The 27,591-nt window shown below is 41.6% G+C and overlaps 1 protein-coding gene across 1 annotated transcript; it reads left to right on the forward strand.

The window, feature by feature from the left end:
• The first annotated feature begins 223 nt into the window (after window positions 1-223).
• On the forward strand, window positions 224-27,205 carry kcnj5 (potassium inwardly rectifying channel subfamily J member 5). Its single transcript, XM_037776200.1, has 4 exons — window positions 224-497; window positions 10,200-10,282; window positions 12,400-13,273; window positions 22,048-27,205. The coding sequence occupies exons 2-4, from the start codon at window positions 10,220-10,222 to the stop codon at window positions 22,425-22,427; spliced, it is 1,317 nt and encodes a 438-aa protein (XP_037632128.1). The 5' UTR covers window positions 224-497; window positions 10,200-10,219; the 3' UTR covers window positions 22,428-27,205.
• The last annotated feature ends 386 nt before the right edge of the window (window positions 27,206-27,591 follow it).

The raw sequence follows: 27,591 nt of genomic DNA on the forward strand, positions 1-27,591 counted from the left end.
TTGCATATTTTGCCTACACATATCATTGCCTTTGCAGCAGAGAGAAGGGAGCCATGTGGTGGATTCACACACATACATATGCTGATGCTCTGTGCAAATAGGCATAAACAAACATTCTTATAAAGGACAAATCCTGCGAGACAAAAGGTTCAATCTATGTGTGGAAGTGAGAAGAGAGGAGCTTTCAAGAGAGCGCACATATTTACATCCTTTCCATCTCTTCTTTCACCCACTCTGACTGCCTCTCTCTCTCTCTCTCCCTCTCCCTCTTCCCCTCAGATACACACACACACACACATGCACACAGACAGACCCCCCTCTCACACAGGAGTAGATAGAGAGCGGTGAAGAGCAGAAGGAGCTGGGTGGCAGGAGAGAGGCAGGAGGGCTGTTGTTGATTGAACAAAGCCAGGAAGGGAGTGCGCAGTCCTGGTGAGAAGAACAGCTGTGAAATGCCTCGAAGGGAGCCTGCCAGCAACTCCTGCAGAGACCTGAAGGTAAGCTTCGTGCACGGCTTGATGGAGAAAAGGCACAGGAAAAGACAGAGAGAGGAAGGCAAGAGAGGAAATGGGAGGTTTTTAAAGCCGCTGATGCATGGTATACGACCGTGGCTCCACGTCCAAGCTGCGTCCTCTCAATTTGTCTGTGGATGGCATCGCATGCTGTGATTGCATTATGTGTGTCGTTGCACAGCCACAAATCCCATCTGGAGTGGCTCGCCAAATAAAAAGTGTGCGTTACTTGAAGGAAGAACAGAAACTATGAGAGTCAGATAGCTAGAAACGGGGAGACGAGGACAGATAGCACGAGAAGATGTGAGACAATACAAGACACTTCCAGAGCAAAGAGCAGGAAAAGGAAAGTGATGATGGGGAAAAGTGTCTGGATTACCCTCCTCCATCAGCTACAACCTTTATCATCACATCTTGCCTCTTGCATGTTATGTCACTGCAGTGATACATAGATCATCGCCATGCATCTACTTGCCCTCATGGCGGGGGCAGGGTAATCAAAAAGGCAATGGATTTCTCTGACGCAAGCAGAGAAAAGCCTGTCAACACTCCTGCTGTTTACTCGTGTGCCGTGCCGTAGTTCTCTCAGTGCAATGCAGGAGTTTTACAAGCGCAGCAGCAGCAGGAGCAAACCTGGACTCAATGTGCATCTATATGTGTGTTACTGTAAGTGTGTGTGTGTGTGTGTGTGTGTGTGTGTGTGTGTATGTGTGGAGGAGGGGGTATTGTTCCACCAGCACGCAGCACAGCATGTTGCAGCTCTTACTATACCCTCAATAAAAGCGGGAGATAAAGCGACGGACTCGATGTGATAGCTGTTGGCAGCGTTTTCATGAATTTTGTAGGCATTGAGAGGAAATCATTTATATTGATTCCTTTGAAACACTCTCTCAGGGCTGAGGATTAGGGCTGCTTGCTTTAATGTCTGATGTACACCCCTCTACTGTAGCTCCAGATCGGTGCACTCCGCAGGACGCACATCTGGAGAGTTGTTGCTGTAAAACTTTGATGACAATGCAGTGGGCTTAACAGCCACATTAATCGAGCGCAGTTTCCCCAAAGCTCCTGTCCTTCCTGGCATTGTCTCATCAGGGAATGTCAAAACAGCGTCAAGGCAGCGAGTGGACTCAATCATCATTTTTTTATATATATATATGTTCTCTGGCAAGTGCAAGCCATCTCTCCTCTCATCATTAAGCACATTTTTACACATGGTACATTCTCGACTCAAACCCATTAGAGCGAAAGGGAAAGCTCATTCGGACACTGATTTTTACTGCCTCTGCAGCAAAACCTGTCTATTTGCTACTTTTATCACAGTAATATACCACGACCCTCACAGCTGGTTGAGCCATGATTGGTTAAGAGTGTAGGGGGAAGTGTGAACTGCTAAAAGTTAATGGTTTTTGATGGGTGGCCTTTTGACCTTAATAAAAGCTCTATCATTGTAGCTGCGACTCAACGCTGTGTACCTTGCTCCCACCCCTCCTCCTGCTTGGTTATTAGCCATGTCCTGATCTCACTATCAAGTGGACAAAAGAGGGCAAAGGGCAGATGTAATGCTCCGCAGGATCTGAGGAGAAGATCTCAGGAGAGGAGACACTGTGAATAATTAATTGGATCTGTTTATTTAGTCAAGACTGGGTGTCTCTAGGGGATGTAGGGAAAGCTACGTTATTCAAGCAGATCCACACTCTCTAATACCGCAGCGGCACATTTGTGTCAAGAGCTTAGCCAGGCGTGAAGATTTTTTTTGTATTTAGTGCCCTGGAAAATGTGAGCATGTCAGCGTACCGCATAAAAATACAGCATTTATTGTAGGGCTGCTGATAGACCTACATGAAGATGTCTAATTTATGCAACATATTCTCCTTTAGTTCTAGTTTGTACACTTCCCTCTCTCTGGAAAATAACTTTTTGTATAATTTAAAAGCCCTTTGCACTGTGTGAGCTGTATATGTATGCAATACAATCTCTTGGTATATTTGCTTGGAACAGATAAGCAGCATAATATTTCATACACAATCTTGTCATCCCCCAATGAAAACCACTCTGTTTATGCCTTCATAAATCTGTTACCGATGCAAATTCAAGCCCCCGTGTCTACTGTATTTGAAAGAGTCACCTACAATGCTTTTGTACCAGATTTATGGTGCGTCCCACTCACTGATTTGGCAACGACTTCACAACGCATGTATTCCCCCTACAGTCCTGGCACACATAAAGTTAATACAGTTTACATGGAGCTGCTGCTCCGGCCTACATGCAGCACAAACAAACCTTTACCTTGTGTTTGGCAAAGAGATGACTGTTTTAGAGTTCACCTCCAATACCAACACAAATGGTCATGAAAGGGTATATAAATACACAATGCACACACCTCCAGAGTCCCCCGTTTTAGATAAGAGATAAGGGCAGAAGATATAGCTTGCTGTCTCTTGGGGGTTTCATGCAGCTGTCTTCTGTAAAATCATCAACAAAAAAGTAAAAATGGCTGCTTGTTTCAGGTCAACTTGTGCTTAGCTTCTGTCAGTGTGCTCTTCTGCAACAACGTTTTACCTTTCAGGTGGTTTGGAAGGAATATCATTTATGTAGCACAACTACCTGCCAACCAGAAAAACGATTAAGTGTAATATGTCACAGATTATAACTGTGAAAATGCATTACAGTGCATACATCCCATGGCCAGGTTAACTGGCTCTCAAGAATCTCCATATAATAGCTCATGTTCTTATCAGTCAGATGCGGGTTATGTGGAATAAAATGGAAGTTTTACAGTGTCTCCTGCTCCTGGCTTAGCCAGTGGGGCTTAAACAGACTGTATCTGGAGTTATCTTAATAAAGGAGGATCCCTTATACTTATTCATGGGGACTCTTTTGTTAAGCATGGCAGAGACGATGGCAGAGATGCGTTGATGTCTCGTGTCCACCTGATAAGCATTCAGGTCAGGCCAGTTTAACTTAATCACATGAGAGTATACGTGTATTGTGTTACAAGATCCCTTTGGTGAACATGTATGCACTTGTAAGTATCACATCGTACGTGATGGCTGATTTGGATTTCTTATATAATTTAAAACCAAATACACTACCATCACAGTCTCTTTAATTGGCCAGTATAACAAATGTGTAATGTGCATATGGTGCAAGGACAAATTAGCATCACGTGCAATGCAAATAGAGGACATTCAATACATGCATACACTTCATTTTAAGCATTTGAGAGAACTGTAGTATCATTAAGATGTAGGAAGCGAACACATCCAGGTCTCCACCACATCAAGCATCTATGAAGCGTGAGCATCCATCACCCAGGGGAAGCACATCCCCGTAAATTTGCAGCTCATTAACGCGAATAGAAGAGTGAAATACTGTATGGTTATCGGGGCCAGTAAAGTGACAGCATGGATTGTTTTCTTATTCGACATGCTTCTTCTTTTAAATATTGTTTTTTTAAAGATGAAATGGTTGCTGGGCACTTTTTTTTTAACACCAATTTACCTCACATTTCTACAGCTATTCACACCATCACCTACTGTCAGCAAGACGGGTTTAAGCTCATGACTAAAGCACACCTTGTCAAAATACGCACTAAGCATATGCTGCGTTACTCAGCTGCTTTGCCAAGCAAGCTGGTCTGAAGATTTTCACCATGCAGCTCGTAATCTCATTTCATTCTGACTTGGTATGTGATGACTATAGAGAAGGAGGCTCCTCAAAGGGACAAGCACGGGGACACAGTGAAGCATGTCAGGAATTCCAATCAAGACCGTTTGACCTTTGGCTCCTCCAGCATTCGCCATGCGCTGCCTTGCTCTGCAGCCCCGCCCCGCCTTGCTCATGGCCTCCCATCCTGTCATCCTCCCCTGCTCTCCTGTCCTCTACAGTGAGGATTAATGAACCAAATGCCCTACAGTAGGATCCAGTTTGATGCAGAGGATTCGTATAAGTGGATCTGATTTATAAACAATTAACAGATTAGTTTTTTATAATATTATTGTGAAATCATATATTTAATGCTCATCTCATTCCAACTTGTTCTTTTGCTCCGCTATCACCGCCCTCTGAGACAGAGAAGTGTCCTATAGGGAATGTGGGATCTAAGGCAGTAAATCACATCAAGAGCCTGACAGAAACGCCTGATAAGAAGAAGAAACAGGGTGTTGGGGAGCATGCCCAGCCACCCAACCTCACACACCTCACGTCTCTCTCCCTCTGTCTCTTTCCATCACATCTGTTGAAGAGGGTGTTATTTGGCTACGGTAGGTGTTAGGTTTTAATCCCATCCAAGCTCCACTCAACAGCAATGTCAAATCTTGGCTATCACTTTTTAACAAAAAAATACTCATATTAGTGGAGTAGCGAGGCAGATCGGAAACGTGCAGCAACAAAATTGCTATTCTTGTCTTGACCAACTGTACTTTTTTTCTAAGAGGGTGCGCAAAATGTACTGTAAGAAGGAGATTGAGTGAGGGACAGCCAGAGAGGGAGATGTGTGTGTATGTGAGAGAGAGAGAGAGAGAGAGAGAGAGAGTTGGACATATCATTAGGGAAATTGTTTCTCCAGTGTGAGTCGAACGTCTCGGTGCAGCAGTGTCACTCCAGAGAAGGTCACCCATGAGAAGGACACAACTGGATACACTCAGCTCACTATCGGGCATAATGGGAAAATGGGAGGGAGGGATGGTATGATGTGTGTGTGTCCGTGTGTGTGTGTGTGTGTATGTGTGTGCGTGTGTGAGTGTGTGTTTGCTGGGCCTGGAGCCAAACTAGCTGGGGACGTTTTTAGTCATTTGACCCGCACAACCTCAAAGTGTCATAAGTGAGCAGAGATAGGGATGTAGCCATGTTAGTTTATGGGCCAATCTTAGCCCGGGACATAATCATCACAGGCCTGGTAGCCATGACTCTTTGCTTTCACTCAAGGGGGAGGAGTGATGGAGGGCAGGGAATCAAGGAAATAGAAAGTTCTAGTGCTTCCAGGAGCACAGACAGCAGATAAGCTGGAACGACTGTACCAGTGTAGATATCAATCGGATGCAGTGATTCGGTAAATATAGTTGCTGTTTCAATACTCTCTACTTAAAAGCTCAGCTCTGCTGCAACTTTTATCTTTCTTTTTTCTTCCTTCTTCTTTCTTTTTTTGCCTATTTTTCTCTGTCTTTCCCGTGTCAGCATTGTATTTGATGAACCGACAGAAAAACTGCAAGCGATGACCTCAAAATCTATGGATGAGTGCCCACCAATAGTCAAATTTGTATTGTAAACTAGGAGATTCTGCTGAGTTTGCAACATCTTACTGTCATTTGTAACCCTGTCATGCTCGGCGGCATGCTGGGTCGCAACCCAAAAGAGGAGCAGGGAAAACATAAGCACTATTGTCAGGCGAGAGACCATAGAACGGTTACTGAAATGAATTTTAGATAAATATAAGAAGAATACTGCTGATTTTTGTTTTTCCTGAAAAGTTGTGGAGATGCGAAGCAGCATTCTCAGCATTTGCAAAACAAGCACGTCTGTGCAAATTTCAAGCAGGAAATCGTGTTCTTCCACAGATAGAAAAACAAAATTGATTGCCTCCATATAATGGGAATTAAAAAAGTAATTCACAGAATTAAACTGTTTACAATTATGTTGATCAAGTGAGAATTATATCACGGCTAATTAATCTGTTGCAAAGGCTTTATTAGAGCAGTATTGATGAAAAACCCGCTCTTGGCTCAGCTCCTTCCGTTTCAGAACTGCACACAGAGCTGACAACACAAGTTTCTGAAGTTCTGAAAATGTAGAAAATTAAATCATGAAGCAAGTGCTATTCGGTACGATACAGACCCAAGGGGAAAATTATAGAGCTTGCCACAGGTTAGAAGGAAAAGAGCCACATTTTGCTGTGCTCTGTGCAGATTATTGTTTACAGCATGCAGCGTCAGCAAATAAGGAAAATATATGTCCTGTAGATATCCCTTAGGAAGCAAGTTCCCTGGTTTACTAGTACCCTTTTGGCTTTAAGCACAACAGATGAGTGCTCTTGTTATCAGGACACAAACACAATTCAGCCAAAGCATCCTGTCACTCTCCCGGTAACAAGATAAATGCTTGTTACCCTCTTAAAGAGCAAAGATAAAACACCCCGGCTGGTATCCATGTTCGAACACCTCTCATTCGGGCTTGTTGAGTCTGCTGCTGCGAACAGTCACCGCAATCACAGCCTCGCTGAAAATACACACAGGTCTGGGGTTCACAAATCTCCAGGGAGCCATGTTTAATTCATGAGAGAACCTAAAATGAGTCAGAAAGCGAGACCTTGCAACCCCTTTAATGTATTCAGCAAGGTTTTTCACTGTGTGTGCGTCCCGCGCCTCTGCTGTTCGTCTGTCTGTCTTTTCCCTGCTCAGATGCCTGTCACGTCACTCTGCCCTTTGCTTTGGACCATCAATGTCAACACTATGCTCCTGTGTGGATCTGATTTGTGACGCGGTCCTCTCACTTTTCCACGCTCGCCTTTGCATTCCCTCTCCTTGCTTGTCAGCGATCAAATAGAGTAACATCAAAGACAGATGACAAAGAAATGTCAGATGTTGTTAAGGTCAGGAACCGGCTGCAACCGTAATTTACCCATGTTCTTTTGCTTGGTTGGTTATAAGGCACCGTGTATCCCTTGTTCTTTTAGTAAATTAAAAGTAGTTGATTTCCAAACGACACCCGGGGGCTCTATAAGTTAATTGCCTCTTGTGGAGCTCCAAAGGTGTTGTAAGATTGCTGCTAAAATTAGGGCTTTATCTGAGGTTCCCCCCTCACACTCACACCCCCACTCCCCTCTATAACTACAGCAGTGGCTGTTATTAAATCCCACATCATTCAGGAGACAATTGAAAGCGTTCCTTTTCTACTTCTCCTGTCACTTTGGACCTCAAATAACAGATGTTTAAAAATACCTGTTTTGGGAGCAGAGAAATACTCTTTAAAATCACATCACACACTGTGTAGACTGTCAGCACATCACCTAGTCGCTCCACTGGAGCTAAAAACAACCACAAAGGTAATATGTACACTCATTTTATATTAGATTAAATGTAAAGTACAAGAGCCCACTGGATTTTCTGACAGTAAGTATTTATTTGTCTGTCTCCAGCTGATTAAGAAAGCAATCACTTCCTCCGATCTGAAGAGCAGTGTGGCCGTGGTGGAGCAGCGTGAGAGCAGTGTGTGTGTATGTGTGTGTGTGTGTCTGCGTGTGGGTACATTTATGCGAAGCAAGTGGCGATTCTGGCAATGATGAGCCTGCTCTTTGGGAAATGACACCGTTAAAACACTGCAGCTGAGCCTGCTTCATTGTACAGGCAAATTAGCCAACAGTGGACACTGGGTCATCTCCCATGTGACGTTAACAGCTAATCCTTTACTTAGGTCTTCCAGCAGAGAAAATGCTGCGCCTTTATCATCCTGTTTTCTTATATTTGTGCAAGCTAATACCGTATATGTTTTATTTTTCTCTTATGGTTAATCATAGTTGTACTGTCAGATGGAACTAGCTTTTCTGTCTTTCTGTCTTTTTATGTTTTTTCACCATATACATATGTGTTGTGAGTTGAACTTAAATTATGAGTTAATATTTTAATATTTATGTGTTAATATTTAATTCAGTATATATTTTTACAGGGTAAGCTGCAAATGCATTGACTGCTAATTAATGGTTGTTCAGGTGCTGTATTCATGAATATGATATGCCGACCCTGTCTCGCAGAAAAACTTCATGTAGGCTGCAACTGATTTCTTTTGCTTCCTGGGAGTGCTACTTTTTTGTACCGTATGCAAGTTGTCACATCCTCAGTCCCATTTGTGGTTAGCTTCAAGCAATGAAAGCACACGTCCTGACTCGCTGTGAATGCTTAAAAAGCATGAATCATTCTTTAGTTGCCACAAGCAGATATTGTATCACAACTGTGCGTTTTGTTGAGAAAACAAGATATATACATTGTCAAGCTTCTGTGAGGCGGTGCTTAGGCACAGCGGTGCTTTGAGCACAGTTTCTAACATCAGCATGCTAACATGTTCATAATGGCAATGCATGTTGATGTTTTGCAGGTACAATGTTAACCATGTTCACCACCTGTATTGCTAACATTTCCTAATTAGCACTAAACACAAAATATACAGCTGAAGCTGGTGGGAATGTCATTCGTTTTGAGGGTCATAACCAAACTGATGGCACCAGATGAAATATCAGTGTTTACAGATAATCATCTCAGGACCATGGATGTCTGTAGCAAATTACTTGGCAATCCATAAAATTGATGTTGAGATATTTCAGTCTGAACCACAAATGTCAACCTTATGATGGCTCCAGAGGAAAAGTCAGGGGATCACCAAAGTCAGAAGGATTCAACCTCTGGGGACCATGGAAACCTGTACAAAATGTCATGGCAATTCATGTGATAGTTGTCTTGATATTCCAGTCTGGACCAAAGTGGTGGACTGACTGACCGTGCTGCTTGCGTGGCTAAAAAATTATGTTTTATTATGTTGATAAAAAACGGAATCCAGGCAGGCTGATTTATGTGTCCTCCAGTGATACCACCATTACTGTGGTGGGAGAGTTGAACTGAACAATTTCAGTGAAAAAGCATAAAAGTTGGATTGATGACATCTGGAAATGGTCCCTTTTGATGGATGAAAGTACAATACACTATGTGCACATGGATAATATATTAAAGTACAAGTTAGAATTTAGTTGTGATATGGTTTTTGGGGGAAAAACATCAACACTTTTGACAGACCACATTATGGATGTGAGAGAGCTGTGTTGTAGCCCCAGCTACCATTCATCTTCAGATTTAATTGTTTGCATATGATTATCATTCATAAGCTCATGATTTATTGCATTGTGGTGATTTTTATCATAATATATAAGTGGAAAAGTGCAATTCTAGTAAAAGAGTTTGGTCTCAAACACCACCTAATCTTCAATGATTTGAGGCTTGTGAATTCTGCAGTTCTTTTATTTTCCAAAGTTAAACTTTGCCTCTATTGTTGAATGAGCTGATAAGAGCACATAGTTTACCTGATTCTGGTTAAAGTCCATAAGTAGTTAATAAATTAAACTCTTTCTTTAGTGGGATGCCATAGCAGTAACAACAGCCTCCACCTGCTATACTTCCCTGTAGTATATACTTGTATAGCAAAAACATTTTCGACTATTTTGACAAAATATTACAACCAATACAAATGCAAACATCTTACTCCGTTGAAGATTTGACATTCTAAAGCTTATAGATCAAACTGCCCTCGTGGATTTCTGCGGGTTCTAATTACACCTGCTTGCAACTATTGACATATTGACAAATTTAACCAGTTTAAATGACAGGTGAGAAATAATATGCCCGAGGGGGTTGCACTATACATCAGCACAACATTGTTAGTGAGACGTAATGTATGCACTTCTCAAAGAGAATGTGTAATTTGGATAGCTGAGGGCTGAAAGGCTGAAAGGCCTAATGGATCAAGCTTGTATATGCACTGAGGGCACTGTAGCTTTGACCTTTATTCTTGGTTGTATTGGTTCATTTTAATGTTGGTGAGCAATGATCTGAGGCTTACTCTGCTGCTGCAACAAAATGCTCATTACAAGAACACAAATGTTTTAGAGCCTAAATTCAACTGACTATCGTACTTCTTCATGTCTTACAGGTGTTGAGCTTCAGCTGAGGATGGCAGGAGACTCTCGAGTCCTCATGGACCACAACATGGAGATAGGAGTCACACCTGCACAGGTACAGATGCACAGCCACTACTGGTCAGACACTTTACTGATCACTCACCACAGCAGGGAGAGAGAGTGTGAGAGATGAGAGAGGCGATGTGAGAGAGAGGCGGCATGGTGATGATGGTGGCTCAGAGAGAGAGAAGAAGATGGAGAAGATATAGAGAGATGGGAAAGATTAAGGAACAGAGCGATGTGAGAAAGAAAACCAGACTGATTGTTTCCAAGAATAGTGGGAATTAGTAGGATAAAAAGGCTGTTTGATATACATTATACGTACTTTATAGATTAAATAAGCAGTACAGATTATCGATCAAGCCCCATAAAGTGGAACCAAGCCAGTTTCTTTAGTTCACGTAAATATGTTTACTTGGCAGTAGAGATAGGGAGCCAAGGGAAAGACACCCCACTCGCTCCCAATAACGGATGGTGGAGCTGCACTGGTTATCCGTCCTGATTCCCAGCTGATTGGAACTTACGCTGTCTACCCAAGCGCAGCCAGAAAGACTCAATGAGAGAAAACACCCACCACTTACTCCTGCCACGCAGAGAGAACTAATGAATTTGTTTATCGACCATCACCCCCACAGACCATATTGACTACAAAGGCCAAAGATTAGACGGCAGTGCTGGTGACAGCTTCATCTATCACTGAATTAGCCCCACCCCAAAGTGTGGAAATGAATGAGCCTGTTTTAGCTGTCTTTCATTTAAAAGCAGTCATTAACAACGACTGTGTATATTAACTGATGTTGTCAGTAGAAAGTTTCACTCTAAGGAATGGTGGGCAGACTGTGTTCTGACTCTATATTTGATCCAATATCCCTGAGCACAGTTGGTAATGAGGGAGCCCATTGACATTTAGTGAATGCATCGTCATCAGGCTACTAATTGCAATGCCGGTCAATGAGCATTGTCTTTCAATTCTTCTTTGTCAAAACGTTCCTTAAACAGGGATCACTTCAAATCGATATCTGAAAACTCAATACTGCACATGCAGGTCTGACCGAGTGTGCACACACACACAGGACAGCAGTGAAACAGCACCTGACATCTCCAGGAAACCATCCTGAATAAATCCGTCTGACAGCTTTTATTATCCAGGCTCTTCAATCGAAAGCACTGCAAGGATATTGTAGTACCTTAGATGTCCTTCCCCGGCTGAACTGGGAGAGTGATCGTCTCTGTGATAGAGCATTAGAGCAGTTGGTGTAACCACAATAGGACGTTACTTCTCTGGTGACGCGAGCACGGCTCCAGGGCGAGATGGAACCCAGGTGTCCTCTTAGAAGCGAGAGATTCAGAGGGCATGGGAGGTGTTTTCTTGCCTCGACACAATGCATTTCAATTATCAAGTCAGATTGGAAAGTGTCAGTGTGCTGCCAAAGTGTCCTTGGTATGTTTGAAAGGTGCCTTCCTCCTGTATGTGTGTTTCTTTCTGTCTGTATGTATGCATGGGTCCAAAAAGAGGGATAAGCAACAGCATCCTGCTGGACTACATTGTCTAGAATACTGCATGTATGTTTCTTGATAAGTGTGTGTGCCCATCCTCTTTTTGAGGATGCCATAAGGGTCTGTTGGGGAAGGATGGAGGATCTGTTCCTATCCAGGCCTGCCAATGTCCCATAGGGTGCGAGGGGAGGGAACACAGGGGACAGGGAGGGAGGCAGGGCACAGCTGTGGAGCCAGATCGCCTCGCTGGAGCACCGCCAACATAGACAAAGACCTGAGCGTCCTTGTGTTCTTGTTGTGTCCTTACTCTCTCTTTCTCCCTGTATATGTGCGCGTACACTGACACCTACAATGTCATTGTGGAGTAGCACAGAGCAGTGACTTTATAACGGCTCATAATTTTATTTGCCTTGCCGCCAGCAGCACAGAGCAGTGTGCTTTTGCAAAAGGCTGGAAGAAAATCTCATTAAAAAGATTAACACCTACATCCTCCGATACAAACTCGATCTAGCTTTAGAGACAATATTAATGAAAAGAAATCAAAGTGGCTCCTTTAAAGTACACCCATGTGGAGAAAAACTTCTCTCTCGATCTTTTTTTCTGTCTTTGCTTGTTTGCTTTCTTTCACTCTCCTTCCCCTCACTTTGCCCATCTCTCTCTTTATCTTTCCTCTAGGTGAAGAAACTTCCTAAACACTTGCGGGAGGCTCAGATCTCGACAGAGCGAACCCACTTGATTTCTGATCCGGCGAAGAAGCCACGTCAGCGATACGTGCAGAAGGACGGCAAGTGCAACGTTCATCATGGAAATGTGCAAGAGACCTACCGATACCTCAGTGACTTGTTCACTACGCTGGTGGACCTACGCTGGCGTCTTAGCCTCTTCATTTTCACCTTGGTCTATATAGTCAACTGGCTTTTCTTTGGCTTTCTGTGGTGGCTGATAGCGCTCATCCGTGGGGATCTGGTGCATGCCGATGAGGAGGGCTGGACCCCCTGTGTGGAGAACCTCAACAGTTTTGTCTCAGCCTTCCTCTTCTCCATTGAAACAGAGACCACCATTGGGTACGGTTATCGTGTAATCACAGAGAAATGCCCTGAGGGGATCATACTGCTTTTGGTGCAGGCCATCTTGGGTTCCATTGTTAACGCCATGATGGTGGGCTGCATGTTTGTCAAGATCTCACAGCCAAAGAACCGCGCCGAGACCCTCATGTTCTCGCACAACGCTGTCATATCGGTGCGAGACAACAAGATGTGCCTGATGTTTCGGGTGGGGGACCTGAGGAACTCTCACATCGTGGAGGCATCGATCCGAGCGAAGCTGATCCGCTCGCAGCAGACCAAGGAGGGGGAGTTCATCCCGCTCAACCAGACTGACATCAACATCGGCTTTGACACGGGAGACGACCGGCTTTTCCTGGTGTCGCCGCTGATCATCTCTCACGAGATCAACGAGAAGAGCCCTTTCTGGGAGATGACACTGACGCAAATGGAGAAGGAGGAGTTCGAGATTGTGGTTATCCTTGAGGGCATGGTGGAGGCCACAGGTATGAAGCGGGGGGGGGATGATAAAGGGAGGGGGGAAAGGTGGAATGGGAGGCCATGTGGATGATGCGTAGATGGATAAAGACAGAGACGGAGATTGATGAAATGTTGGATGCGGGAAGTAAACTGAGTGGGAGGGATGGTAAGATGGATAAATGGATGGAAAGAGAGAAGAGGCTCAGATGGAAAGATGAATTGCTTAAAAGAGAGGAAGGGCGGGAGTGAGTACCTGTGAGTGCTGCAGATTGCAAAAGATAATATTGTAATGGATGGAAAGACAAAGAGACTAACTAAACAGATAATACATTCTCTAAGTGAGACATAAATAATATTAATGCATGTCACTTCAAAGTTAGTTTTAATGTGGATTTTATTATTTCAGCAGCTGACAAATGTTTTTGAGGAAGGTGGCAATTGTTTCTTTCATGACTCCTACAACCGTAGTTCTGTCTACATCAGCATATCATTTCTACACATTTTCAAGTTATTACACTTCAACTGACGCAGACGATTGAAAGCTAATCACACCACAACCGCCTAGCAAATGTTTCTCTGCACTCATTGCGGCGTGCTTTTCCACTGGTGCTACTTCAAGGTTATGTCTTTGATATTGTTTATTTCAAAATGAATGAAGTATAGCTACCCACACTGCTGGTCTGTTTTGGGTAAAGGCCAAGCAGTCCTGAAAAGTGCTCCAGGCTGGTTACGTTTAGGAGGCGGACGGGCGTTTCTGTAAAGTTCCACAAAGCTCCTTATTTCCAGTATGAGACTGTATTCAAGGCTACAAGAGGAAAATATAGCATCTTCTACTCAACAATCAAAATAAGAAAACAGCAGATTGTAACGTCAATTTCATCACACAAGGGGATTTTCAAAAACACCCAATTTATAATATTCGAAGCTAGTGTTTTGTCATTTTTGAAAACCCCTGCGTGGAACATCAATCCCCTTGTCATTCATAATAATAATGTGATGAATACAGAAACCTTTACAGCATGATGGACCACAGCTAGCTGTTAATATGTCTAATGTGTTTTCTGTGGTATGCTGGCTAAATGAAGTATTGTTTATATGCCTAAGCTGCATTGTTTATTGTCTTTGTTCAAAGACTCATTTTAAATACAATGCATTAAACATGCTATTAATTTACTTTATTGATTATCATCAGTAAATGAGACACACTGGTTGATTAGGATTGTTTAGTCTTGTTCACACGATTGTCTTTTTAAAAACTCGTTCAAACAACCAAGCTCCCTAATGCGATCAGGCATGGCATTGTATACATCTGAACATTTCTGCTCTATTTCATTTTTGATTTATTTATTTATCTAATTTTCTTTCCCTCAACCAAAGCACCAGTAGCCGTCATGCATCCTGCTCACGCTGCTGGATACTTGACTCAGACATTAAATCACCTTTCGCTTCACCGGCAGAGACCATGCATCATGCAGGGGCTATGTCGTCACCGTCCTTGACCGCTAGGCAACGGACCAATCCGACCATCCAGTAACCCTACCCTACTTCCTTCACTGTTTACCTTAATGAGACTTGTTAAACAGGTTATAGAGCGTAAGTCAGGGAATTAAAGGATAGCTCAATTACAGTATTAACCCTTTTTCTTCTTTTGCCATCTTAACATTTGTGTTCTGATTTTGTCGTCAGCTTTAACTAATACAGTCTTGCACTTGAAACACACGGGGAAGTCAGGGTGGTACTAACAACAAGACCCCAAACTGTTGGGGTTTGAGTAAAGCCTGCTTTTCATTGATAATACTCATGTGTTTTTAATGGAGGCATAAAGGTCATAAGGTCACCAACATGCAAATTTATAGCTGAATAAGCTCCCCCACTTCCTATTTTAAAAGTGATGAATCTGCTGTCAGTGTGGTTATATATCAATGAGGTGGCCAATGCTGTGGTATGCAAAAAAAATATTATTTTTATCCGATCCAACAGGATAATAATATTCTAAAATCTCCAGGAGTAACGCCAGGGGGGAGAGATGCAGTACAAACATCATTTACATGTTTTAAGTTGGAAAATAAACATTAATGGCTCATATCAAGCAAGTAATTATCTCATAAACTCAATCAGATTGAGAAAGATTAAAACCAGCATCTGGTGATGTCCATGAATTGCTCAGACTTTATATACGCTAGATTAAAAACTCCCTATTAAACAAAATATTTACCACATCATGAGTTGGATGCTGTCACCGAGTTTGGAAGTGACAGATGAGTGGGTGGTTTTCTCTTTAATGGCCATCACTTGTTTTTCTCCGTTGACATCCAGCCTGTGGTTTTAAGCGTAATTGTGAGTCAGGCTCTAACCGCATTTGTTTCTCAGCTACTGCCACAGCATTTTGGAATAAAAAGTAAAACAAGATGATGACTTTCTAAAGAACATTCTGGCCTAGCTCCTGTTTGATGGCACAGCTCAACTGCACTAATGAAAATACATAAAATAGAAACAACATGCGATACACTCAATTAAACTCTCTCGGTTAATGAATGCAGAGCAGCTATAAAATGTCACAACACTATAAAATTATGCAATCAAACTCATATTCATCATATTTTAGATCAATATTTTTAGATCAAAAGCAACCTAACCTCACGAGCCAGGGCTCGAAATACCACGTGCATAAAATTTGAGCTATGCACGTAACTCTGAACTCTACAGGCACCGTAACTTGTTACAGAAAACATGTTGTGCAGAGCTGTCACCTCTCACACATTGACCATGAGACACTTTTTATTTAAAGCAAAAAATAATTAATTTACTAATCCATCTGCACTTTTTATTTCATTACTAATTTCCTCAAATCTGCCATTTCTCACTTCCACTTTGCTTTAAATTTAGAGATCAAGTACAAATACAAGAATTGCAAATAATGGAAAGCTACAATTCATTCACAAGTGCACTTTGTTGCCCAGAGGCTCAGTATATACTATCATAAAAGATTAAGTTTTACCGTCAGTAACCCTGTTTTCAAGTGGTAAGGGATTTATTAGATGAAAAATGTGTTAATCATTTGTGAGCATGTAAGCAGCAACCAAACTGTTTTCTGTGTTATCACAGCTGTCTACAAATAGCCGAGGGATCCCGAGACTCAAGATGTTTATGCACTCTGCCTGTTTATTTTTTTATATCTAATTTTTGTTGTAGAGTTCTTCTATAAACTTAGTTAACTTACTTTTTTTTCTTTTTTACCTTTTTTTTGAGAAACGTGATTATGCTGCAGTTCCCGTTTCTGGTACTTGTTCTGCTGTGCCAGAGGCGAGGGCATGCTTGTCAGTGTTGCCGACAACAAACCTTGTTTTCATTATTGAAGTGTCTATGAAGATAGCAGGTTTATGGCTCATTTGTCTCCTGTTTCCTATACATTCAATTATTTATGTATAAACTAAAGCCTGCTCCATCAAGCCAGATTAATATGGACATATTTAGTTTCAACGCCAATAGTGTTAGAGGTCAAGATTTCAGATACACACATACTGTACACTGTTACTGCTGATCGGTTACCAATATGCTTTCTTTTTATTATTTAAAATATGAACACAGTTATTGATACAGAGCAATCACAACCAGGCCCAGCCAATGTCATACAGTTAGAGAGACACATTTCCACAAGTTTCAGCAGTTTCAGTCTAACATGCTACACCTAAAAGTAACAACAGCAGTAGTTTCTAACTGGAAACGTACTGAAGACATGTTCATGTGCTCCATCTTTTTCAATTTTGACACCTCTGGGCAATGTGCGTCACGGCTATAGTTTTGTTTGTTTGTTTTTGTTAGCTGGTGTTCGTATGTTTGTGTAAGGTTTCATAATTTACAAATTAAGCCTGCAAAGCTTACAAATTTTGTTTAGATTAGCATATGTTCAACTGAATACTGACAGACTGCTTTAGTGTCATTGTATGCCCTCTGTCCTCCCAGACTGTCCTTGTAGTTGGAGGAGGTTCCTAACCAGATTTCATTTGTCCACGAAAAAAAAAAAAACTTGTCATGAGACAAGCCCTCAGCATCCTGGTACCTGAATAAATCACGTTTGAGTTGTTGCCACTGTACAGGTTGCATGCCAACTCTTAGCTTAGTCAGCACAGGGCATGGGTACATGTACAGAAAGCCTTAAGCCACAAAACATAAGGGCATACTACGAATAGTAATAAAAACAAACAAAACACACACGCAAAATTATGTTGTTATGAATATGTTTTTTCTTTTGACATAAACCACATCTTTAATCGATAGGAATTGAACAGTAATATGTACAGGTTAGGTGTGTTCTAATACAAAATTGTCCAACAAAAAAATTCTGAAATTCACAAAAAATTCACAGCAGACATAAATAATATTTGAAGTATAGGCTCTGACCTTGTCACTGCCTGTCAAGCTAAACAAGGCAGACATTGGGGAGTGGCGACAAAAACGCCTGGGGTGACATAGAGTCAGAGTTTACAAGTGGATGCTGGGGTGGTGGTCATAAGACCTTATGACGTGCTACCTGAGAAGCAGCAACAGTTACACGTGATATAACGTTCTGACGTTCTGACGTTCTGATGTATCCACATGGTTAAAGCAAAGGTGTAACTAATAACATAAATGATTTTCCATTTTGGTATGTCAGTAAACCAGCATGCACAATACTACGACCCTGAAACTGACACACCTAAATGGAAAGCAGGAATACACTTGACACGTCTAAGTGTCTGGTGTGAGAAAGGTGTGTTGGCTACAGAGTGATGACTTCACTCGTCCATCATTTACAGGATATTCAAAGATCATGCTGGTGCTTTTGAATGCTTTATCCTGTTTGCTGTGTGTTTACATGATGTGAAAATGCCCAGCTATAGCTTTTGCAATGCCAGAAACTACAAAACTCACACCGTTGTGTGCTTACAGGGGAACTACATCCATTTCCAAAATGCATACGTTTTTCCTATGGTTTAAGACAGTCCAAAGAATATTAGTAAACATGAACAACTCTCTCCCAAATCAAAAAAACTAGAGTGTTTGTGATGTCATAGGGTATAACACACCAGTCGCCAAGAAAAAATGTTGCCATTGGATGTTTCTGCAAACCAGGGATACGTTGAATGTCAACTTTTTTGCATTCGGTCAGAGCAAGTGACGTAGTTTAAAGAGCAAAAAGACACACACCAGGCAGGAGGAAGGGGAGGTGGATGGTTCCAACAAACACAAGGCTTTCATCCAGGAGAAGTTGTGTCCTGTGCATCACGTTACGATCAGCTGTTTGTTCGTGTCCCGTGTTCACAACGTTCAGTGTCAATTTCACTGTTCAAACATAGTAGTTTTTAAGCCCAACCATGTAGTTCTTTCCTAAACCTAACTATAGTGGTTTTGTTGCATTGTTATGGTTGTTGCGTTACGTTTATTATTTGAACATAAACCATGAACTTTTTTCTAACTTTAATTGTTGCCTAAGCCTAACCAATAGTTTCACAACGCTAACCACGTGGCATTGCGTTTCTGCAAGCGTGATAAGAGGCTGACATGAAACGTATTCATGACATTTATTTTTGTTTCAGAAATGTTGACATTCAACATATCCGTGGTTTGCAGAAAACGTCGAGTGCCAACATTTTTTCTGGCGACTGAGCTGGGAATAAAGTGTGGAACTGCTCCATAAACACTGAAATAGGAAAGATGATATACAGTAGATGACACTGAAAGCACTCAGGGGAAATGTTCTGGGTATATGGGTACATTTTCTGTTTCACAACTGACAACAATGCAATTCTTAATTTAGGTGGTGTTCCCCTTTAATGTTTGTTGCTGGAGAACCACAGCTGGACATAGTAATGAGTTTAGTTGAGTTGTATTTCCATAATGAAAATAAAAATAAAAACAGGACAAAATCGCAGTGTGATGTGTTCATGTGCTGGTGTGAAGATGTGTAGGCCTACAATCGAAACCTGAATCTCAGCTGCCAAACATGAGTGCAGTCGCAAGCTGCGTTTTCAGAAAATGAAAGCCATAAAATCACACACGGTTGTCGTGAGAAGAATAATGTGAATTCTGTAACCTCTTTTATTACGATGGCTGCTGCTCATCTGCCAACTGTCAGGTCTTGAAGCACATGAACACATCACAGCACAAGTGTCTCCTACGCACGCTCAAGCCTGCAGCACACTTTTTCAACCAAATGTATAAAACATATAAAACAGGTATTTTTTACCACAGATGCAAGAGGGAAAAAGTCAATTCACCGCTCAGGAGCCAAGAGCTCAGCAGCACAGGAAAGCAGGACACATTACCATACAATATTTGCTACTGTTGGTAGTGAAAAATGGAAAGTGTGTCTTCAAATAGTCTGTAGTATTACTGATACAGTTGCTGTATTCAAAAAATATGAGTGTATGTGTGGCAGATGTGGGGTGGAATTTTCTGTTTTTGTCTTTGTGAATGATCAAATCCCTCAGGAAGTGACAACTATCTAAATGTATTTTCAAAATCATAACAATCAACACTATACCAATGCAATGTGAAGCGTCTTCCTGTTTTTATGATATCTAGAAGTATTAAGTCAAAGGCACCTGGGACTCTTGAATTGTGATAAAACTGAAAAAAAATAAAGATAAAAATAGAACTGGCTGCTTTTAAATGCTAATAGAACAAAATGCTAATAGATCTTCACAACACAACTTAATGTATTTGGACTGATGGACTCCAAAGTATTAGCTAAACTAAGAATTTAAAACCAACACATCAGACAATATGCCAACAGCCTCAATAGACACTATAGAAAATCCTTCTCATAGGGACAAAAAGACGCTATATTGTCTTTGATGATCCAGTCACAGAAATAACAAACATTTCACAAGTTAAATGTGGAAACTAGGCCACTCATATCCAGAGGGAAAGCTGAAGAAAAGGTGCAGAAGCCCCTCCTCTCACCGTGACATTAGACACCATATCAATTTGGCATCTACATCTATTTTAGAACACACGCTTGATGTTATTGGTAATGTTTTGCATTTACAGTGAGGCAGAGCATTATGTAACTAAACAGCTGGAAGTGCAAAGCAACTAGAGACAGATGTTTCCAGTTTATAGTGATACTCTACCCAATATCTGTCTTTCTCACCCCCTGTAGGCTTGAAAGGTGGCTGTAAAAAGTTGGTTAGCTTGTGACCACTTTAATAGCTATATGCAAATTATCCATTAGCCGCACAATACACCTGTTTGGCGGTGGTCTTGTGAAAGCAGAAAGCAGTGAGCAAGAAATGGAAAATAACAATTATAAGTTTCTAGGTGAGAGTGACGCTTTAGTTTCGTGTCGCACATGTAGCGCTGTCTGTCTCCATTTCTTCACCTTTCTTCTTCTTTCTTCACAACTCAGACAGTCATTTGTTTTGCCCTTAAGGGCAGTGTACACATGTTTTTTCAAATATTGATTCAACATCTTATTTATGCTAATGTTGAATCCACCAGAGAGAAGCTTGCTAACTGCTAATTAGAGCACCTCTTGTTAGGCTAGACCTAAAGATAAATACCTAAAGATTCATACCTTACAGTAAAGTCAAAATTTGAATAATTTTTCAAAATCGTTAAAATGGGAACATGAGATGGAAGAATGTAAAATGAGATTTATTTTTGTGAAGATTTATTTTGTAGATTACCTTCTCAGGTCTAAATAATTTACAAGATGCAATTAATGCAATTAATCTTTTCCTTAAGTTTGATGGGGAACTACATAACATGGTGCACCTTGCCTGTTATTTTAGTAATGGTTAGGCTTGGCGGACTGATGTGATGATGAGGTGATGTTTGTTGTTAGTGTTCAATTTTCCAACTGCGGAGATGAACATTAAAGTGGCCTAAGATTAGTGAAGACGCTGTCCCTGTGCTCTTGCTTTACCACGTCCCGAAAGTAGTTTTAATTCAGCAACTAGAAGTTTATCTTTAACACTAAGAGCAACCAGTGTTACAGTAACAATGGGCTTTTACATTTGTGATTCATTGTGTGTATCGTAACTCCTATTCGGTATTTATTTCTTTATGTTTGTTTCACAATAAGCCATTAGCTGGCTAACTATCTGCAGTTCAGCTTTCCCTGCTACACCTTTTTCATTGTAGGAAAAACACATATGCAATTAATAACAGTAATAATGAATGGGTTGTGTCTAGATTAAACAATTTCCGGGTCCAGATATTGTGCATGCATGCTACAAAGGCTTCCTGGGACACTTAATGGAACAGAGCCATCATCAAGTTACACCTGTGTGACACCTACAAACCAAAAATAGATTTGTGCAATGTTTCTACATTCATATCTAACACTACCAACACATTTAATGACCAAGTTTACTAAAAATGTACAGTAAAGCTGTGCCTTTAGCATTAACATCAGGCTACTAGAAGCCAAATCTTTCTCTCTTTCCATTTTCAAAGCAAGTACAGTTGCAAGATTGGGCTACCAGATTTTTTCTGACTTGCTTATCCGCAAAGAGTAACCATTGTGTGAATTTGGCGTGTAATTTATCAGCTAAACAGCTCATACCTTCTACTAACCTATATATTTAGATAAGTGGCGTTTAATTGCTTTCACAAACACGATGGAGGTTTAGAGGAAACACTTTGCAGGTCTTAGCCATTTCTGCACAGATTCTGTATGACGATAAATTATTAACTGATGCTGCCTCTCTTTCTCCCTACACCCCTTTCCATGTGTGTGTGTGTTTGTTTGTTTACCTCTCCACTCTGGTTGTGCGTGTGTGTGCATGTGGACTCATACACCTACCTGTAATAGGGATGACATGTCAGGCACGAAGTTCCTACCTGGACACAGAGGTGCTTTGGGGCTACCGCTTCACGCCGGTTCTTTCCCTGGAAAAGGGCTTCTACGAAGTAGACTACAACAACTTCCACGAGATCTACGAGACCAACACCCCCACCTGCAGCGCCAAGGAGCTAGCTGCTAAGCTTCGGGAGGGGCCGCTATTGCCTCAGCTTTCACTCCTCACCCCTGATCCCAAAACGCATAGTACATTTGACCGCCTGTCTGAACGGGACCCACTCAGCCCAGATGAGGACAAGGAGGAGAGAGATTCAGGGGGTGACAGAGGAGAGACCAATGGTTCAGCTGCTGCTTTGGAGGATCCGCCTCTTGTTGATGGACTGCCTGACTGATGTGACTGACGGCCACATCAGCAAAAAACCCAGGAGAGACTGGACAAGAGGACGGGACAATATAATGCTTAATTTAGTCAATGGCCAGCTTGTTCCTTTGCAATGCTCGGAGATACAAGACATCCGTCTCCAGCCCCCGACTCATGCAATACTCCTCTACTAGAGTGTCAATCTATAGTATAGATTGGTTTTGTAGACACGTAAGTACACATACACAGACACACACGTACAGTATCTATATCTACACTTAAAGGTTGGTGGTCAGATTGTCTTTTTATAATCGCAACGACCACTTACTGCTGCAACAGCTGTAAGTTGTATAATGTAAACTTGAGTTGAAACTGGTAGCCATGACAGAGTACCATGGGCTTATTGTGGATACTCCAATATTCTCATTTTAGAGTGTGTTGATTCAGCTTCATTTGAATATCAGTCTCATAACTCAGCTAATGTGTCAGACAGCAGCTTCTGAGTGATAATGGAACCTTGTTATGACCATTTTTTAAAAACGTGAGAGATTATTATTTCCTTTTTTCTGTCAGTGTTGTTATTATTCTGTGTCAGAAACCTAATTCACCCAGGAGGAAAAGTATAGGGCTTCTAGTTCGCATAGGCAAGAGAAAACATAGGACATGTGTACTGGCAACCACAATCAAAATTTCTTTGTTCACACCTTCCTCATGGTTGTACTGTCGTAAATACCATCATTGTGTGTCTGATTGGCGCCCCCAACATACTGGGAGCCTTGACCCAAAAGAAACCAGCTAGTACCTCATTTTATACTCATTTTCAGGGTTTGAAATTAACAATGAGAAGTAGGCAAATGCTGGTAAAAAGATGTATATGCCACTGACTGACCATTTTGAAAACCTCTTGAATAGTTAAAGATTTAATTCCCCTTACCAATGCAGCAACTAAAACATTAATTTTCTTGGTAAAGCACAATTTCCCATGAGATGACTCCACAGTGACCTGACCGCCCACCTAGCCCCCGCTCCGGGCATGTCATACTTAAAAGTGACATTCAAATGTAGATTCAAATATTTATATGAAACATCAATGCTCAACTGCTATTTGAAATGCTCTCGATTTTTACACACCACGCACATGAATATTTCAAATGCTACACAAGCAAAGTGAAATACTCCGTGTAAACCATGTTTGTTTTGTTTTTGTTTTAAATATTTAAAACGATATACAACCTTTGATGTTTTCCAGCTACATAAAAGTTGAATCGACTGAAGATGGGAGCAGGTTTTCTGTCTAATCTCACGAGTTTAGTATCTGGCCAGCTCATCACCTGCAATATTTGCCTTGTTTGTAATTATTTCCTCCAAACTTCATCTTCAGCAGTCACCTCATGATTTTAAGCCTTCTCTGTCCACACACACACACACACACACACACACACACACACACACTTGGTTCAATCTGCACTTTGGCCCTGTTCCACAAACCACCCCTGGGTCTTTTGCTTGATATAGTTTATGGCCCTTGTGACTACTGTTTTGGAAGCTGACACTTGTCCTGTGAGGGCCATAGCCTACAGTATTTCTTGACTTTTCTTTGAAAGGACACATGTCAGAGCTTGCATGCATGAATCAAACCCTATGCGTCTCATTGCTGAGTAAGTTTAATACAGTTAGAAATACAGGGTATTTTCTAGGCATGCAAATTATGAGATTTCTACAATATATTATCAGAAAAAAAATCTCCCACTCCCCAATTCAATGTTAAACTGTTTTTTTTTTTGTCCAATAAATGTATTTATTTTCACTGTGACATTTCAGCATCTTACTATGTACTCCATTTGCTAAACAATACGTTTTTCATTAGCGAGAGATCATCTTTCATTGCTGGAATGTCATCTGTTGTCTGTGTGTTCTCATGGGAATAAACATAATATGGCCGAAAGAACAACATGTTCCTGTTAGATAATGTGTGCATGCATGAGCGATTGTAGGAGAGTGTGTGAGTGTGTCATTATTTTGCACATTTACTTTGCAACTGAGGATTGGAGAGTTTTATTTACCACGTGTGACACTGCACTGTATCAGCTGTAGTGTGACAAAATGACAGATTTATGGCCATGGGTAAAACAGCTGACACACAAGCTACCTGAAAACTGGATTAGTCGTGTATCTAATCATGAAAGGGAGACTTAAGCAACCTTTAATTATCAGCACAACAATCTTGTCTTGTACTGAGGCTCGAGGCAAAAACTGCTTCATGCATAGGGGAACAAACATGAGGGATAACATCAAGAACTTTGTCGCCCACTTTCCGTGTCTAAATTTGAATTAATTAATTAAAATGATACACCAGTGAAGTGTGGTTGCATCTCAGTAGCAACCCAAAGCCTCCCTGTACTAAACCCTAAAATCTAACAATAGTTGCTCAAGCCTATAAAGGCATATAACCAATGGTTTCTCGTGGATTGGATGATTGCGTCCTCAGGACCTTAACAGCATCCCTGAGTCAGCTTTGTGTTAGGAGACTGCAATTACACAAACACATGCACACACAGGAAGACACAATCGCAGAAAACAGCCGGCAGACTGATTAAGAAGGCCACCACAGCTATTAACTAGCGACAGAGAAAACGCTGCAGAAGTCACAGGGGTAATCAAATTCATCCAGTGTCTACAGAGTACAACCAGTCCTAAAATGAAACATGACATTACATTTGGTGTCCAGTGTGTCATAGAAATTCACAGAATCAGAGCAATGCGCTGTCAAGGCTATTCTTGTCCGAGCTATTAAATTTTGGAGCTGGATCGTCAGAAGGCTGACAGTGCCTGATTCAAATCTGAATAATGTACGATGATGAATATAATGCGCCATTGAATGGTGCATTGAAATAGGTACCCAAGGCAGGTGCATGTGGGTGAGCATGGGGGAGAGAAAGAGAGGGCGAGAGACATAATCAGTCATCACAACCTCAAGCCAACAGTGCACATGAACACACAATAACACCGACAAACACACAACAAAATTATCCGTTTAAGCTTTTGCCAAGTTTGATGTGCCCTTTTGACAACGAGGAAATTATGAAAGGAAAAGAACAAAGAAAGAAAAGCATGCAAAAGCTGATGAATGGCACGGCACCAACAGAGTAACTAGCTATTGTTCTTTCTCTTTCCATAGCTAGCTAATACTCTTCCCTTCTCCTTTAAATAATGCATGCTTGTGACGAAGAAGGAAGCACATAGGCCATTAACAACTGTGTAGTCAGAATAAAACATCCTGCACAAGAAAGAGAATTATAGTCACAGGGAGAAAAAAACGCAAGTGGGAGGAATTTCACTCTGGTGCAACACACTAGTGTAAGCTCTTTCCATATCCTTGCTCTATCCTCGGACTCCCCTTATTCTGCTCAAACAACTCCCACACAGAGGGAACACACACACAATGCAACAGGGCATGGGTTATTTTACAATATTTTTCACATATTTTTCTGGATTGCCTGGTGATGTTTTTATTCTCCAACATCTAGAGCAACATCCAAAGATGAAAAAGCAAACCTCATTGCCCCCTCTTTAGCAACGGCGACACCCTGCTGCAATTATATCTTATTAAGCATTCAAATATCCTCTTACATGGTACTGTAATGGTTCCCCCGCCGTCATTCCCTTACAGCTCCCACTGGTAACAGAAGGCTTTATGTGTGTGCTTTATGCCATTTGTTTCTTTTCTCTTTTTCAAGCTTGTAATTTAACTCTCTGTGTGCACATTCATCTTCGTGTGCAGCTCTTATGTTGCATCCCGTAAGACCTGGTGGGTTTCATGGGAATCTTCCAATGCACTGTTAGTCTGCACAAAAGCTGTAAGCCCGCCAGAAATCCAGCAGTGAACATGTTACAAAACCTTATGTAATACAGCTTCACACAGAGCAAGTGAGCCAATCACAAGAAGGTGATGTATTTCAGTCTGCTGTTTGTTCAAGGTGATAATTTGTTTGGAGCAGTTCAGTTAAACAGTTTGAAGCAGTTCATTTAGGAGGAAACCCATATTGGAGCTACTCATCCATCCATCATTTTCCTAGAGCAGAAACAGCGCATATGTCAAACACATACAGCCTCACACATTTCTTAGATGTGTGAATGCAGATATTTCACAGATAGTGGCTAGAAGTATGCGAAAACCATTAGCACAGGGAAGTCTGTTTGGTTCTGTATGAAAGGAGTTTGATAAAAAATATTTTTTTCAGAGTTTTGAATGGAGCAGGCAGACATATACACAGACACAGAGAGAGAAACATTTTCCTTTTCCCAGCCAGGAGACAGAGGTCTGCCCTTTGATGTGTCTGGACGATGGCAGCCTTTGATGAGGATTTCTATGGCCGCGGAGTGGCTGTGGCTTCAAATTAAGCTGGCTGAGCTTCTCCTGCTGAGATGCACAGGCAGGCAACACTGAGGGCACAAGAATATTGTCACAACGCCTGCCTATGTTTAGTCATTTTTGCAAATTTTTGCTCGTTTTCCTGTTTTTCCAGCCTGTCATTTTGACATACCTGCCATTCCCCACATGCCCCACAGCGTGTTCCCACCATTCCCAGCCACCTGATCGCCTCATTCACCAGAACACCTGTTCCCCATGCCCTCATTAGCTCCCCTGCATATATACCAGCTTTCTCTGCCCAGTCATTTGCCAGATACTCTAATGTACTAGTTCAGCTCATCCGCCTCTTGCCTGCTTTGTGTTTCCTTGCTGACTGATTACCCGTTGCCGAACTCTACCTTGATCTTCTTACCAAGTAAAAGACTGATTGCTTCCAACTTCCCTGCTTCTGAGTCCTGCTTTTCAGTCCACATCTCTGTGTGCAGAACCATTACAAATATTCAAGGATGTAAATTGTATAGTCAGTGCCCATGTTAAAACATTAGTTCAACATTTTGTGAAATCACTCATGTCTGTGCAGTAAATTTGAAGCTATCGCCATCAGCTAGCCTGGTTCTGTCCGACGGTAACAAAATCCACTGACCAGAAAGTCTTCTTAAAACCCGATATCATGCCAAAGCATGTAATAGACCCGCCTGTCCACCAAAGGATAGCGTGGCAGTGTCACGTTTTGCCTCACCGAGGCGTGAATATTATACACACGTGTATGAAGGTGCAGTACCAGCAGGGGGCAACATCCATCATCCAATCCACCTCCCCTCCC

The sequence above is a fragment of the Sebastes umbrosus genome, chromosome 7, assembly GCF_015220745.1.
Source record: "Sebastes umbrosus isolate fSebUmb1 chromosome 7, fSebUmb1.pri, whole genome shotgun sequence".
Lineage (NCBI taxonomy): Eukaryota > Metazoa > Chordata > Actinopteri > Perciformes > Sebastidae > Sebastes > Sebastes umbrosus.

What these genes read in the sequence shown, in the direction of transcription:
- kcnj5 (XM_037776200.1), top strand. Translation starts at nt 10,220, where the DNA reads ATGGCAGGAGACTCTCGAGTCCTCATGGACCACAACATGGAGATAGGA. An exon ending in TAGGAGTCACACCTGCACAG is followed by an intron (nt 10,283 to 12,399) that starts GTACAGATGCAC and finishes TCTTTCCTCTAG; the next exon opens with GTGAAGAAACTTCCTAAACA. An exon ending in GGGCATGGTGGAGGCCACAG is followed by an intron (nt 13,274 to 22,047) that starts GTATGAAGCGGG and finishes TACCTGTAATAG; the next exon opens with GGATGACATGTCAGGCACGA.